We start from the raw sequence: 13,238 nt of genomic DNA, 5'->3' as shown, positions 1-13,238 counted from the left end.
GATGATTCTCTCTCATCGATGTTTCTAACTCTCTATCCCTCTCTCTTCCTCTCTGTAAAAAATCAATATAATATATATCTTAAAGAAAGCTGTTCATTGTAACATTGTAAAGAGATGGTTGATGGCTTTATGTATCCAAGAGTCCATAGAAGAAGTAAGGCCTCTTGTTTTTGATCTTCTATTGAAATATCTGAATCCACACCTTCTATTTCTTAAGCTGAATCGAGAGATTCGGATAGAAACTCAATAGCAATACAGAATGACTCCTGAATGAGACATATGAAGACTCAGACAAGAGTGGTTGTGTTCCTTACTGCAAACAGAAGCCTACAGATATCCTAAATAACGGATAGCCCGCAGTGCTGTGGATCTCACCGTGAAAAGTGATCTCCATGCCCAAATACGTATTTACACATGAACTTAATTACCTGTTACTTTTAATGTCTAGCACAATATTTCTCCAACTAGAGATCATTATCCATTAATAATAAAATGTTTGGGAGGATTGGAGAATATAGAGTTAGGAATTTGAAGAGAGTTCATAAATGAGACACAGAAGTACTGACCATAAAGGACATGATTGATACATTTGACTACTCTTGATGAACTTCTATTCATTAAAAAGATTGGAGTAAATAGATTGGGAAAGGGTTGCAGGTTTGACCACTGGTCAGGGCACACACCTGGGTTGCAGGTTCGATCCCCGGCCGGGTGAATACAAGAGGCAACCGATTAATGTCAGTGCTTCTCTCTCACATTGAGGTTTCGCTCTCTTCTTCTCTCTCAAACCAATAAAACCATATTCTCGGGTGAGGACCAAAAAAATAATAAATTTTAAAAATATATTGAAAAAATATTTAGAACACATATAACAGACAAAGGACTTATTCAGAATATATAACTAATTATTGGTGTGAGTGTGTACAACTACGGCAGGAAAAAGTTTGGCAGTATCTAGTGATGCCGAAGACAAATACTTTTCATCCAGTAGTTTCACTACTAGATTTATACCTTAGGGAAGCAGTTCCTCAAACCTTTTGATCTCACTGTAAACTTGTAGAAATTATTGACCTAAAAGAACTTTTGTTTATGTGGATCATATCTATAGATAGCTACCATATTAAAAATATAGAAATTTTAAAATATTTTTTTATGGAAAGCCCATTATGTGTTAATTTTTTATGAAAAATAACTAACTAGTGGGAAGAGTGGCATTGTTTTAGAGTTTGAGAGTCTATTTAATCTCAACCTTTGTAGAAGATGGCTGGAGTCTCAGTCCTATCTACTTTTGTGTTCATCTGTTGTGGTATGTTGTTTTTGGTTGAAGTATACAAAGAAAATGTGACCTCACACCGATATGTAGTTGGAAGAAGGAAGAGTATTTTAATAACTTTCTCAAATAATTGCAGATACTTTTCTTTGATACTCAACTAAAACTACAAATGGTAATTTCTTAAAGGTGGGTGGCAATGTGAAATCTGAAACCATATCAATAAACTTAATTATTTTGTTAACGTTAAAATCTTTTAGTTTACATTACATGTTGAGTAGATTTTTACTCACGCATGATTTTGTAATATCATACATTGATAATTTGCAAAATACTGGTTTACTCATTTCATTATACAATATTAAACTGTCACATCCCTTAACTTCACTACCAACCTCATCAGAAAAGTGTTCAAGTATTGGGAAGCTGTCAAGCACGGAGTGGCAGATACAAGTTTTCCAAAATTGTCATTTTCACTTGAAAGCCCTAATTTTTCCACTGGCACCCAAACCCTCAGTTGTTTTTCTTGAAGTGATTGGCTGACTTATCTCTCAGCTACTCAAGTATGAATAACCATAGTCTGTCTGACTGTCACTCCTTCAGAAAAAAGCAGCTGTGGTCATCCAGCTCAAAGACAAACAATTGCCCAAGTGCCTTTTTCCAGGCAACCTTTGTACTGTGTGTGCGGCAGAAGTGCTTTATGTGACTTGCCTTTTTTGTCACACAGAATATTGAAAAGGTGTCTAGTCAAGAGCAGAGATTTTAAAAAAATGTAAACACAGTGATTATACAACATAGGGATTATACGTGGATGTAACTTACAAAGTGATCACCCTGATAAGTCTAGTACCCAACAGAGACCACACATAATTATTGTAGTATTATTGACTATATTCTCTATGCTGTATTTTATATCTCCAAGACTGTTTTTATAACTGGCAATTTGTACATCCTAAAGAAGAGATTTAATAAAATTAATATTTTTACTGCTTCAATAAAAACATTTTAGCATGAACCTGGCATATTTTCTTCAGAGTGTGGCAGTGAGGAATTCAGTGACTGTTAATAAAGTTGATGCTTCTGCCTTTATCATGTCATCTTGAACTCACCCAAATGTTTCACTGTTTTTCAACAGTGAAAACGGCAAATCACATCTTAAAACTATTATGAAAAATAGTTTCAACTTTGTGGACCCTCTGAATGGATCTAGAGATTCCCAGGGGAGGGCAGTTGGGGGTGACCAGGCTTGCAGGGGAAGGTAGGGGCAATCAGGCTGGCAGGGGAGGGCAGTTAGGGGCAATTGGGATGGCAGGGGAGCAGTTAGGCATCGATCAGGCTGGCAGGGGAGTGATTAGGGGGTGATCAGGCTGGAAGGCAGAAGCAATTAGGGATTGGTCAGGCAGGCAGGCAGGCAAGCAGTTGAGAGCCAGGAGTCCTGGATTGTGAGACGGGTGTCTGACAGCTTGGTGGCTCAGGCCTAAATGGGCAGATTGGAGAGCGTGCAGGCTGGGCTGAGGGACAAACTACCCCCCCCCCCCAACACATGAATTTCATGCACTGGGTCTCTAGTATGTTCTATAATACATGACTCTGTCCATTTGTATTTATATACTTTTCTATACCTCTGTTATTTAAAAAGTGTTAAATTAGCCTTGTTAGCTTCTGGTTTAGAGGTATAAGGGATGTTGAGAAGTGTTGAAAATGCCGAACCTTTTCTCCTGTGGTTCCTTTGATTGTGTTACAGTTGAGGTGGAAACTTAAGTGCTTCTAGTGCATTTCCCCCCTCATAGTCAGTGAGTGACCTGGCTAAGGCAGTGAAAATTATGAGAAGGAAACTTTTTAATTTAAAACTTTATGTAGTGCTTAGTTACTTGAGACTTAGGAACCTTACTATAGAAGCTGTTTCCCATATTCTTATTTTCTGGAAGGGGAACAAAATGAAAAGTGGCTTGAGTAAGAGCACAAGTGGAAAATAAAACCATTTGTAACTTCCTTTGTTGTTATTAAATCGTTGTAAGAGTGTGCTGACTGTAAATGAAATAAGAAATAGTAATAAGGTTTTGGCATGACTGGATTACCCATTGGTCATGCTCTTGGAACACTTTTCACTCTAGTTGTCTAGTTTTTATCTCCACAACACTGAACTAAGCACAGCAGATAGTAATACTTCCATTTCATAGATAAGAGAACTGAGGCACAGAAAAGATTAGTATTTAATTCAGTAACACAGCCAGGACTCCTAGAATTTGCTTTTCCTATCAAGCTAGGTTTAATTGTAAGGAATTCAAGACAGTCTTTTTTGTCTTTGCCTCATGGGTCCTCTTGTTGCAAGCTGATCTCTCCCCCTTTTGGTCGGGAACATCAGTCACTGTTCTGTGTGGACATCAGCACCGTCGGCTGTGCTTCCTGATGTTCCGAGACTTGGATTGAGAATGTTGAGCAAATCATGCAGCCTCAATTCCATTTCAGTGTTGTTTGTTGGAGTTCATTGAGGTATGCATTCGATGCTACTAATCATAGCCTTCAACTTGAACCCACGTGCCATAGCTAGAGGAATGTTTATTTTCCACTTATTGGCTGTCAGGATGACTGAGAAATGGTGGAGTTGGACTGCAGGTAAAACTGATCAGCTTTCAGATGTACGTAATCTCCCAGCAGACTTTCCTCTTGTTCCTTGGCAGAGGTTCAGACACTCAGGAGTTGTGTGTGCCCGAGAATGCACGCACTCAGAGAAGAGAATTATCCCAGCTTGGCTGCAGTGCATCAGGCCAAGACTGCGTGGACCCTGGAGGATGTTGGAATGGCATGCCCACAGAATAAGCTCTGATTTAAATGGACACACGAATCCTTCACAAAAGTGGCTAAGAATCTCTGGCAACAGAGTGGTAATTAGAAATAAATGAAGGCCCTTTTTCTAGTTTGTCTAGGCCAGTGGTCAGCAAACCGCGGTTCGTGAGCCACATGCGGCTCTTTGGGCCCTTGAGTGTGGCTCTTCCACAAAATACCCACGTGCAGGCGCGCACGTACAGTGCAATTGAAACTTTGTGGCCCAGGCACAGAAGTCGGTTTTTGGCCTGGGCGAGTCTATTTTGAAGAAGTGGCATTAGAAAAAGTGGGGGTGTCGGTCGGGCAACGGGGAGGGCTAAGGGGCACAAGTGGGCCTCGGGTTACACGGAAGGGGGAGTAAGGAAGGGGGGGAGGCGCGAGTGATTCATGCACGAGGTGAGTGAGCCAGTCAGTCGCAGTCTCATTGTGCAGTGGTTAGTGCTGGTTGTGTCCGCAAACCACGAATGGGTGACAAAAATACCTTCTCGAAGCATAAAGTTACCTGTATTTTTCCAACCAGCTGCAAATCCTACAGGTATTTTTGTCATCAATTTAAGAATTGTAATTATTTTGTGTTGGTGGCTTTATTATTATAAAATGAAACTTTTTTTTAGGTGCCCTGTTTGACATGGCTACACAGAAGAAGAAAAGAAAAACGGAAGACGAAAACCGTGAATTTAAAGTTGAATGGACCGAGACTTTCGCGTTTACTCAAAACTTAAATGGCCTTCCGACCTGTCTTATTTGTCAGAAAAAATTGGCCCATAACAAGAAATCAAATGTGGAGAGACACTTTGCAACTAAACACGTGTCATTTAGTACTAAATATCCTGTCGGTGATGCAAGGAAGAAAGCAGTTGAGGAACTTCAGAAGCGTCAAGAAACACCAATTTCTGTATCTAATTACCAGAAGCAATCTTCCAACAATGTTAATATTGCAAGTTTTGTCGTTAGTCAGGAGATTGCTAAGAGAGGAAAACCATATACAGACGGTGAATACATAAAAAGTTGTTTTATAAATGCATCCGAAGAGCTATTTCGGGATTTTATGAACAAAGCAGATATTCTAAAAAAAATTAAAGAGTTACCATTGTCTGCTAAAACAGTGAAAGATAGAATATTCAAAATGTCTTCAAATATAACCGACCAGCAAGCCGAAGATCTTAAATTGGTTTCAGCTTTATCAATAGCAGTTGATGAGTCTTGTGATATAAATGATACCGCTGTTTCACTTTTTGTACGATTTATTTCACCTACAGGGCCTAAAGAAGAACTTTTAGGATTATTGCCACTCAAAGGTCAAACACGTGGAGAGGATATAGCAAATGCTGTAATTGAGTGCATTGAAAAACATCATATTCCGCTAGATAAAATTGTCTCAGTTTCAACAGATGGGGGGAATAGTATGACCGACATAAGAAACGGGTTTGTTGCTATTTTGAAAGAAAAAATTAATCATGAGATACTTACTTACCATTGCATCATTCATCAAGAAGCGCTATGTGTGCAGACATTTCCAGAAGAAATTTGCAAAGTTATGGAATTGGTGATTAACATTATCAGCTCCATTATAGCTAAAGCACTTAATCATCGACAATTTGAAGAATTTATATTTGAAATGGAGAGTGAGTATGCAGATCTGCTGCTGCATAACAAGGTACGGTGGTTATCAAGAGGAAACGTTTTGAAACATTTCGCTTCCTTATTAACAGAAATTAAAGCGTTTCTCCTTGAGAAGGGTGTTCACTATCCAGAACTAATGAACGATCAGTGGATCCAAAAATTTTATTTCATGGTAGACGTTACGTCTCATCTAAATCAGCTTAATCATAAACTACAGGGGAAAGGAAACACAATTTTTTCGATGTTAGAAGAAGTTACTTCATTCGAACACAAATTATCTCTTTTTGCTCAAGATTTTGAAAGGGAAACTTTGATTCACTTCCCAAGCCTGTTGAAACATCGCCAAGAAAATAATTCTGATATTGACATTTGCTATTTCAAAACAACACTTTTAAATATGAGGGAAGCTTTTCTCAACAGGTTTCAGGAATTCAGAGACAGCAAAGCGACATTAGCCTTTGTTAGAAAACCTCTTACTGCTAGTGTAACAGAATTAAATTTTTCTCCCTTTGATATCGACATTGGCAACTTTGAAATGCAATTGCTGGATTTAAAAAACAAGGAATTGTGGAGCTCGAAATTTGAACGTCTTTGTGCTGATATGGAAATATTGGAGAAAAACAAATGTGAACTTAGTTCGCAGCACAAGTGGTCTGCTTTGAAAGACCTGGAGAAGGAAGATGTGCTGATTTTTAACACCTGGAATAGTATTCCTGACTCATATGACCAACTGAAAAAACTAGCGTTTGCTGTTCTTTCCTTATTCGGGTCTACATATTTATGCGAACAATCATTTTCAAGCATGAACCTTATCAAGAGTAGAGTGAGAGGTCGTCTTATTGATGAGAACCTGTTATCGTGCCTAAAATTAAAAACAACAACATACAAACCTGACTTACCCAAACTTTCCAAGGAGATGCAAGGCCATTGTTCACATTAGTGTTTGTCAGTCATTGTCATGATTTAATTTTATGGATATTGTAAGGTAAATTGCAAGGAATTTGATAAATAAATAATATCGTTATTAAGTATGATATCAAGTTTTATTCAACGTACCTATAGTTTAAAGATTTAAAACTTTAAGTAAAGTTTATTAAGTTAATTTTAGGGAATGTTGTGGAGTGAAAGAAGATGTAGTGTGGAGGGTTGAGAAAGGTATGTTGAGATGGTTTGGACATATAGAGAGGATAAACGGAAGGAGATAGACGAAACAAGTATACAAGACGAGTGTGCATGGGAGAGTTGGAAGAAGTTGACCTTGGCGAAAGTACCTCAATCAGACTGAGAACTTTTTTTTAGCAAAGGCCAGCTTAGGAGTACCCTCATTAAGTTAATAACAATGTACCTACCTATATAGTTTAAGTTAAAAAAATTTGGCTCTCAAAAGAAATTTCAATCGTTGTACTGTTGATAGTTGGCTCTGTTGACTAATGAGTTTGCCGTCCACTGGTCTAGGCTAATCATTTTTTTTTTTTTTTAAAGTGACATTTACCTTTGTTAAATGTTAGTGAACCTGAATAAAGAAAAACATTTTTGGATGTTATAAGCCCTGTGTTTCACAACCAGGGTCCAATTCCGTAAATATTTTTCTCATTAGTTCCTACCAGGATATTATTTCTAAGATTTAGGTCTCAATCCAAGTCTTTTTACAAGTGAAATGTAACAGAGATCTAAGAAATGAGTGTACTAATTACATTTTTCCTGATGCATTTAAAATAGAGCAGTCTAATTATAAGCAACCCCTACACACAAAAAGTTCTCAATCTGATTGAGGTACGTTCGCCGAGGTATACTTCTTCCAACTCTCCCATCCATACTCCTCTTGCCCCAGTTTTCCCCTTCTAACCAGGCCTGATGCTGCTGCCATGAAGGTATTGTCAGTGCTCATAGAGAATCTGAGGGTCAGAGTGGAGGAAGGACCAGGGGCGTAGACCCCAGCCATAGGGCCCATCTGGTCGTACTGGCAGTTTCCTGTCCTCCTGTCCACTGCCAGAGCTCTTTTTATTATTTATCCTTGACAAGGGCCATGGAGCAGAGTAACAAGTGCAGGATAGCAAGTCTCCTTTAACACATAGCAAGGAGGATAAGAACATGAGTTTGGAATCGGACACTTCAGACTTGGTATTGGGTGTTGCCACTTCCTAGCTGTCTAACCTTGGGGCAGGTCAAGTCTATTTTCTCTTTTGTGAATGAGAATAATTGTACCTACCTCCCAGGGTCACTCAAGGATTAACTTGACCTGTAGACATGTAGTGTACATGATCCCATGCCTAGGATATAGTAAGTTCTCAGTAGACGATAGCTCTTACCACATATGCAGGCAACTAAAAGGTTCATTCATGATCCCCCCCCTACAGCATAAATTATTTCTATGAGTGCTTGGAACCCCAAATATATAATTGAACACTCCCTAGAGAAGCTAACATTTTGAGAGGGTTAGGACAGTAGTGAACTTTTAGCAGGGAAGTATTAGGAAAACGGGCAGGTCACAGTGAGAAACTCAGGAGATTTAGAACATCATAAGGTTCCCAGGAAATGAGAGAAAGACTAAAAAGTAGGACTGGCTATATATCCTTTCCCCAGAAAAGGTGGAGAATTCTTTTTCCTCTTTCTCTTCCCTGTTGAACTATATATGGGTTGTTGCTAGGACCCCAAACACAGGCCTGCATCATTGATACCGTATCTGCTCTCTGGCTGCGCATTCAGTCACCTGCAGAAGTTAAAAAAAAAAAAAAAAAAAAAAATACCCATGCTTGGGCCTTGCCCTAGTCTCTCAAATCCAGATCTTTGAGTTGGTGAGATCCAGCTGTATAGGGCTAAGTATACTTGTGAAGGCTAGCCTAGAAGCCTGCCCATTCCAAGTTCTAAACAAGTGGGGACTTTTTATATGCATGCACATGTGCATATATAGTTTTTTTTTGTTGTTTTTTTTTAAGTTGATTTCAGAGAAGAAGGGAGAGGGAGAGAAACATTAATGATGAGAGAGAAAAATCATTGATTGGCTGCCTCCAGCATGCCCCCTACTGGAATTGAACCTGAGACCCTTCAGTTCTCAGGCCATATGCAGGTTCACCAAAGCTTGGTCCTTAATTGATTCAATAGTTCCTCAAGGTGAGAAGAGTAGAAGAGATGTTATTGTCAATGCTTTTAAGATGGAGAAATAAGCTTTATTCACAAATAATTACAAAATTTTCAAGACATCATAGGGGCAAAAATTAGGATAACAGTTCAGAGGAAGAACAAAGTTTTTCATTACTGCCATCAGGGAAGGCTTTTGGGAGGAAGTGCAATGTGGACTTAATAGTAAAGGATTGGTAGGGCTTTGGACAATGAGCAAGAGGGGAAAGGCATTTCAGAATGGTGGAAGCCCAGGGCAATTATAGGAACAACAGATGGACCAACTGGGGAGAATTGCAGCCCATGCTAGGAACTTTGGCAAGTCAATGCGGGTGTTGAAGAGGAGGATGGCCTGGGTAGAGCTATCTTTTAGGAAGCTGAATGTGATGGACGGTCCGCTGAGGAGAGAGGACTGGAAGCGGATGTGTTTTCATAGACACATGTCTGCTGAAGAAAGGAGGCTGTGTGAAGGAGTGAGGGAACAGTACACAATAGTTGAACAATGAACAATGGTGGTGGCATGGCCCGGAGAGAATGGGAAATGGGAGAGGTAGCGGCTGGATCAGGAGAAAGGAAACTCATTCTTTTCCTCGACCACTGTTGTTCAGTGTCTACATATTACTCTATATAACCTACAATATCTATGTTGGCCCATTTCAAACCATTGTTTGGGTTATTCCTAGAAGAAAAACGCTGGAAATTTTCTTTTTGAAAACTATCTTTTTTTTTTTTCCTTTGAGATTTCCCCCACTTACCCAGAAGTTAAGTACAGAATACTGGAAAAATTAAGATAAGGTATTTCTGTTGCAACCTATTTATAACTGCCGATTCCTCCCGAACTATTTCTAAAAACCTGGCAGTCGAAAGACTTCTCTGGAAAACCATCTGCAGCTCTCACTTCCATGGATCTCTGTCTCCTTTGTCAGGCAGTCATCTAATGGCCCAGATAAAATGAGCTTGTTGGGAGAATCCGAGTGCATTTTCACTGGAGAACAGAGAAGTATTTTGTTTAGAAATAGGAAGGGTTTTGTCATAAGTCAATCCATGTGGCTACAGAACTCTTCCATCCAAAAATTAAAGAAGGAATGTGGGTGTGGAACAACTCTCTTGGATTTGCCTGGATTAGCCCTGGACTCAGAATCTTGAGAAAGGATAGTGATTTATGTTATTTTTAGTTAATATAAATAAGAAAAGTGAAAAGAAATATTATGCCGTTATGATTTAGAAATAAGGCTGATTAGGCAAAATCCTACATGGGAGAAATTGCATGTGATCAGTGAGATTAGGGATGATACATGGCTTTCCTTTAAGAAGTTTCCTCTACTTTAAAGAAACTGAAGAATCTATATGGACAGAAAGATGATAAAAAGACAATAGAACAATATTTAAAATTTTTATTTTAAGAAAGATGCCTAATCACAACCCTCAAACTACTGTTTTTAATTTTGACATTGCCTTATTCCATGTATGTATGTTTTTATATAGGTATAAATAATATCCATATAATTATGTATTCTGTAATGTGCACTTAAAATGTAATAATCATTTTCTTGTATTTCTATATCATGTTTATAATTGAAACTTATTTAGTATTATAAAATATTATAATCTTTACAAATCATAATTATCAAGCAATTCTCTAATATTGGATTATTAAATTTTTTCTTTCTTTTTACTTCCAATCGTCACCCGAGGATACATTTTTATTGATTTTAGAGAGAGAGGCAGGGAGAGAGAGAGAAAAAGAAACATCGATGTGAGAGAAGCATCTATCAGTTCCTCCCATTCACACTCCGACCCGAGATCAGACCACAACGTAGGTATGTGCCCTGACTGGGAGTTGGACCCATAACCTTTGGAGTATGAGGCGATACTCCAACTGAACCATCCACCCGGCCAGGGCACATTGTTTCTTGATTTTCGGTACTAGAGAAACACTGCATTGTGTATCTTCTACCGATGCCCTTTTGCTTTTAGTCAGTTATTTCCCTAGAATAAATTCCTAGGAACAGATTTATTTAGCCAAAAGGTATAATATCTTTATGGTTCTTATTGCAGTTCCTTTCAGAAAAGGACTACTTTCTGTATCTCCTCAACACTCTAGTGATAATAAACCTAGAAACTATACAACTTTTCTATTTGACCACAATTTTGATTTTAGTTTTTAATCTTAAATTGACAAAAACTGTTACTCCCTTACATTTAGCATCTCATGCATACATTTACTTCGGTCATATAAATTAAAAATAAATTAAGTTCCTGAACTTATAATTACCTACATAAGGTATATCCTTTATTATGTAAAATAAACCCTACATATTATCTTTTTTTTTCTTTACCATGCCAGAATGTTTATATCACTAGTTTTTTTAAACTGTAAATCCCTATAAAAAAATCCTAATTTTTCTTTTCTTCACATATGCTGGATCAATTCAATCATATTTACATACCTAATTTGACTCCTAGTTTACTTTTAAAAATTGCTATGTGTGCATACATATGTATATATTTCTTTTGTTAGTTTTAAAAAGGAAAAAAATCCACTTTTATTTGAGCTGTTATATGTAGATCTAGAATATTAAAATGCAGTTTTCTGCAAGTCACTTTGTGTTCAGGTGGGTCTTTTTCCAAGGGCTTGTTTTCTGTGTCTGACATATAGCTATGTTAAGACTAAAATAAGCTTTGTGGCTTAGAATAGTCTCCTTGCCAGTCGGTCTCTGCCACACTTTTCTTTCCCCTCCAGCCCATCCTATTCATTACTCCCAGATTAATTTCCCTAAAATACTGCTTACTGAAAAACCTCACTGGAAAAGACTTAACTGACTCCCCACTTCTAGATGAACTGAGTGTAAGCTTTTCACCTTGGCATAGAAGATGGACAGCCACACCTGCCTTCGCAGGCTCGTGAGAACCACCAGTGAGGAGGTGAGCGTGCTGTCACGGTTCCCTGCAGTCTCTCTCCCTGAAGCTCCCAGTTAAGCAACCACGAGGCAGCGTGAGGAGCTCTGGCCAGGAAAAGGGCAGACACCAGCTGACGTCCTGGCGTTGCCACTTGGCTGCTCAGTGACTTCCGAGCCTCTCCCTGTAGGGCGTCCTCCTTCCTTCCGTAAAATGGGTTCAAACAGTGTCTTGTGAGAATAATTGCAATCATGCATATAATCATTGGCACAGGGTAAGTACTAAACAAAAGTTGGCTGCTGCTCTTATACAGCAATAGTAGTACGGTAGTAATAAACATCATAAGCTTTGCCTTCAGGCAGGGGTCAGCTCAAAGCACAACCCTGTTCCTCCTCTCTTTTTTTTTAAATATATTTATTGATTTTGTACAGAGAGGAAGGGAGAGAGAGATAGAGAGTTAGAAACATCGATGAGAGAGAGTCATCGATCAGCTGCCTCCTGCACACCTCCTACTGGAGATATGCCCGCAACCAAGGTACATGCCCTTGACCGGAATCGAACCCGGGACCCTTCAGTCCCCAAGCCGACGCTCTATCCATTGAGCCAAACCGGTCTTGGCTGTTCCTCCTCTCTTTAGATCTTGCTCAGATTACCTAATTCTCTGACCCTCAGTTTCCTCATCTGCAAACAGGGCTAATAATGCCTCTCTTATTTAATATATAATATAAAATATTAGCACATTGCTACATAGTGGGCACAGAATTACAGCAAATGTTTTATTATGTGCCACATACTATTCTAAACTCTTTGTTATCTTCCCATGAACACTATGAGGTGAAACCACTATTATCATTATTTTATAGATGAAGAAACTAAGATAGAAAGAAGTTAAGAGACATACTCAAGGTCACACAAGTAGAAGGCCAGGGATTTGGATTCAGTCCCCTGACTTCAGAACACACTCTCACCCACCATGCAGGTTCCCTTCTCATCATTGTACCGCACGATTCTTCACCTACTTTATTTGGCTGTCACCGCCTCTATCCACATTGGCTCCCTTAGGAAGGTGAATGATTTTCCTTATATCCCCTACAGCACCTCACAGGTACCTCTCCTGCAGAAGACACTTAGTAAGTATGCGCTCAAATGAGCATAATAAACATACCTGTTTCTCACATCAAGTCACAAGGAGACTACTCTTGCTGATGGCTTCGATCTTCTGGCAGACCGGCTTCCGGGCTGAAAACAGAGGACGTGAATTTGTTCACTCAGCTGCTTTCCCAGTCCCTTCCCTCTGAGTTTTAAAAGTCTGGGTCCTGAGGCTGGGAGGATGGGAGGGCGGGCCATAGGATTTGGTAGGGACTCTCCGGAAGGACCAGGCACCAGGAAGGCGGCCTGGTTGGGGTGCTGGAAGGTAAGAGGCCAGTCCAGGAAACAGCTGTCTCAGGTGTCTTCTCCCGTGACTGGGCCAGGAAGGAGCTCCCTCCCATAGTTAACTCTGTGC

The 13,238-nt window shown here is 39.2% G+C and overlaps 1 protein-coding gene and 1 long non-coding RNA gene across 2 annotated transcripts in view; both read left to right on the top strand.

Moving 5' to 3' along the window:
* The window catches only part of LOC123652225 (general transcription factor II-I repeat domain-containing protein 2-like), a 35,747-nt gene extending 24,312 nt beyond the window's left edge, over nucleotides 1–11,435 (top strand). The window contains exon 2 of the mRNA XM_045580817.1: nucleotides 4,711–11,435. Coding sequence (XP_045436773.1) covers nucleotides 4,725–6,659 — 1,935 coding nt within the window. The 5' untranslated portion in view covers nucleotides 4,711–4,724 and the 3' untranslated portion in view covers nucleotides 6,660–11,435. The remainder of the gene's footprint in view (nucleotides 1–4,710) is intronic.
* LOC123652226 lies at nucleotides 4,468–11,435 on the top strand. The gene is made up of 3 exons (XR_006741435.1): nucleotides 4,468–4,710; nucleotides 6,885–6,887; nucleotides 6,935–11,435. It is a non-coding gene; the product is annotated as an uncharacterized LOC123652226 (long non-coding RNA).
* Nucleotides 11,436–13,238: the final 1,803 nt, after the last annotated feature.

The sequence above is a fragment of the Pipistrellus kuhlii genome, unplaced genomic scaffold, assembly GCF_014108245.1.
Source record: "Pipistrellus kuhlii isolate mPipKuh1 unplaced genomic scaffold, mPipKuh1.p scaffold_m20_p_13, whole genome shotgun sequence".
NCBI classification, from domain to species: Eukaryota; Metazoa; Chordata; class Mammalia; order Chiroptera; family Vespertilionidae; genus Pipistrellus; species Pipistrellus kuhlii.
This window is presented reverse-complemented; position numbering and strand designations above follow the sequence as displayed.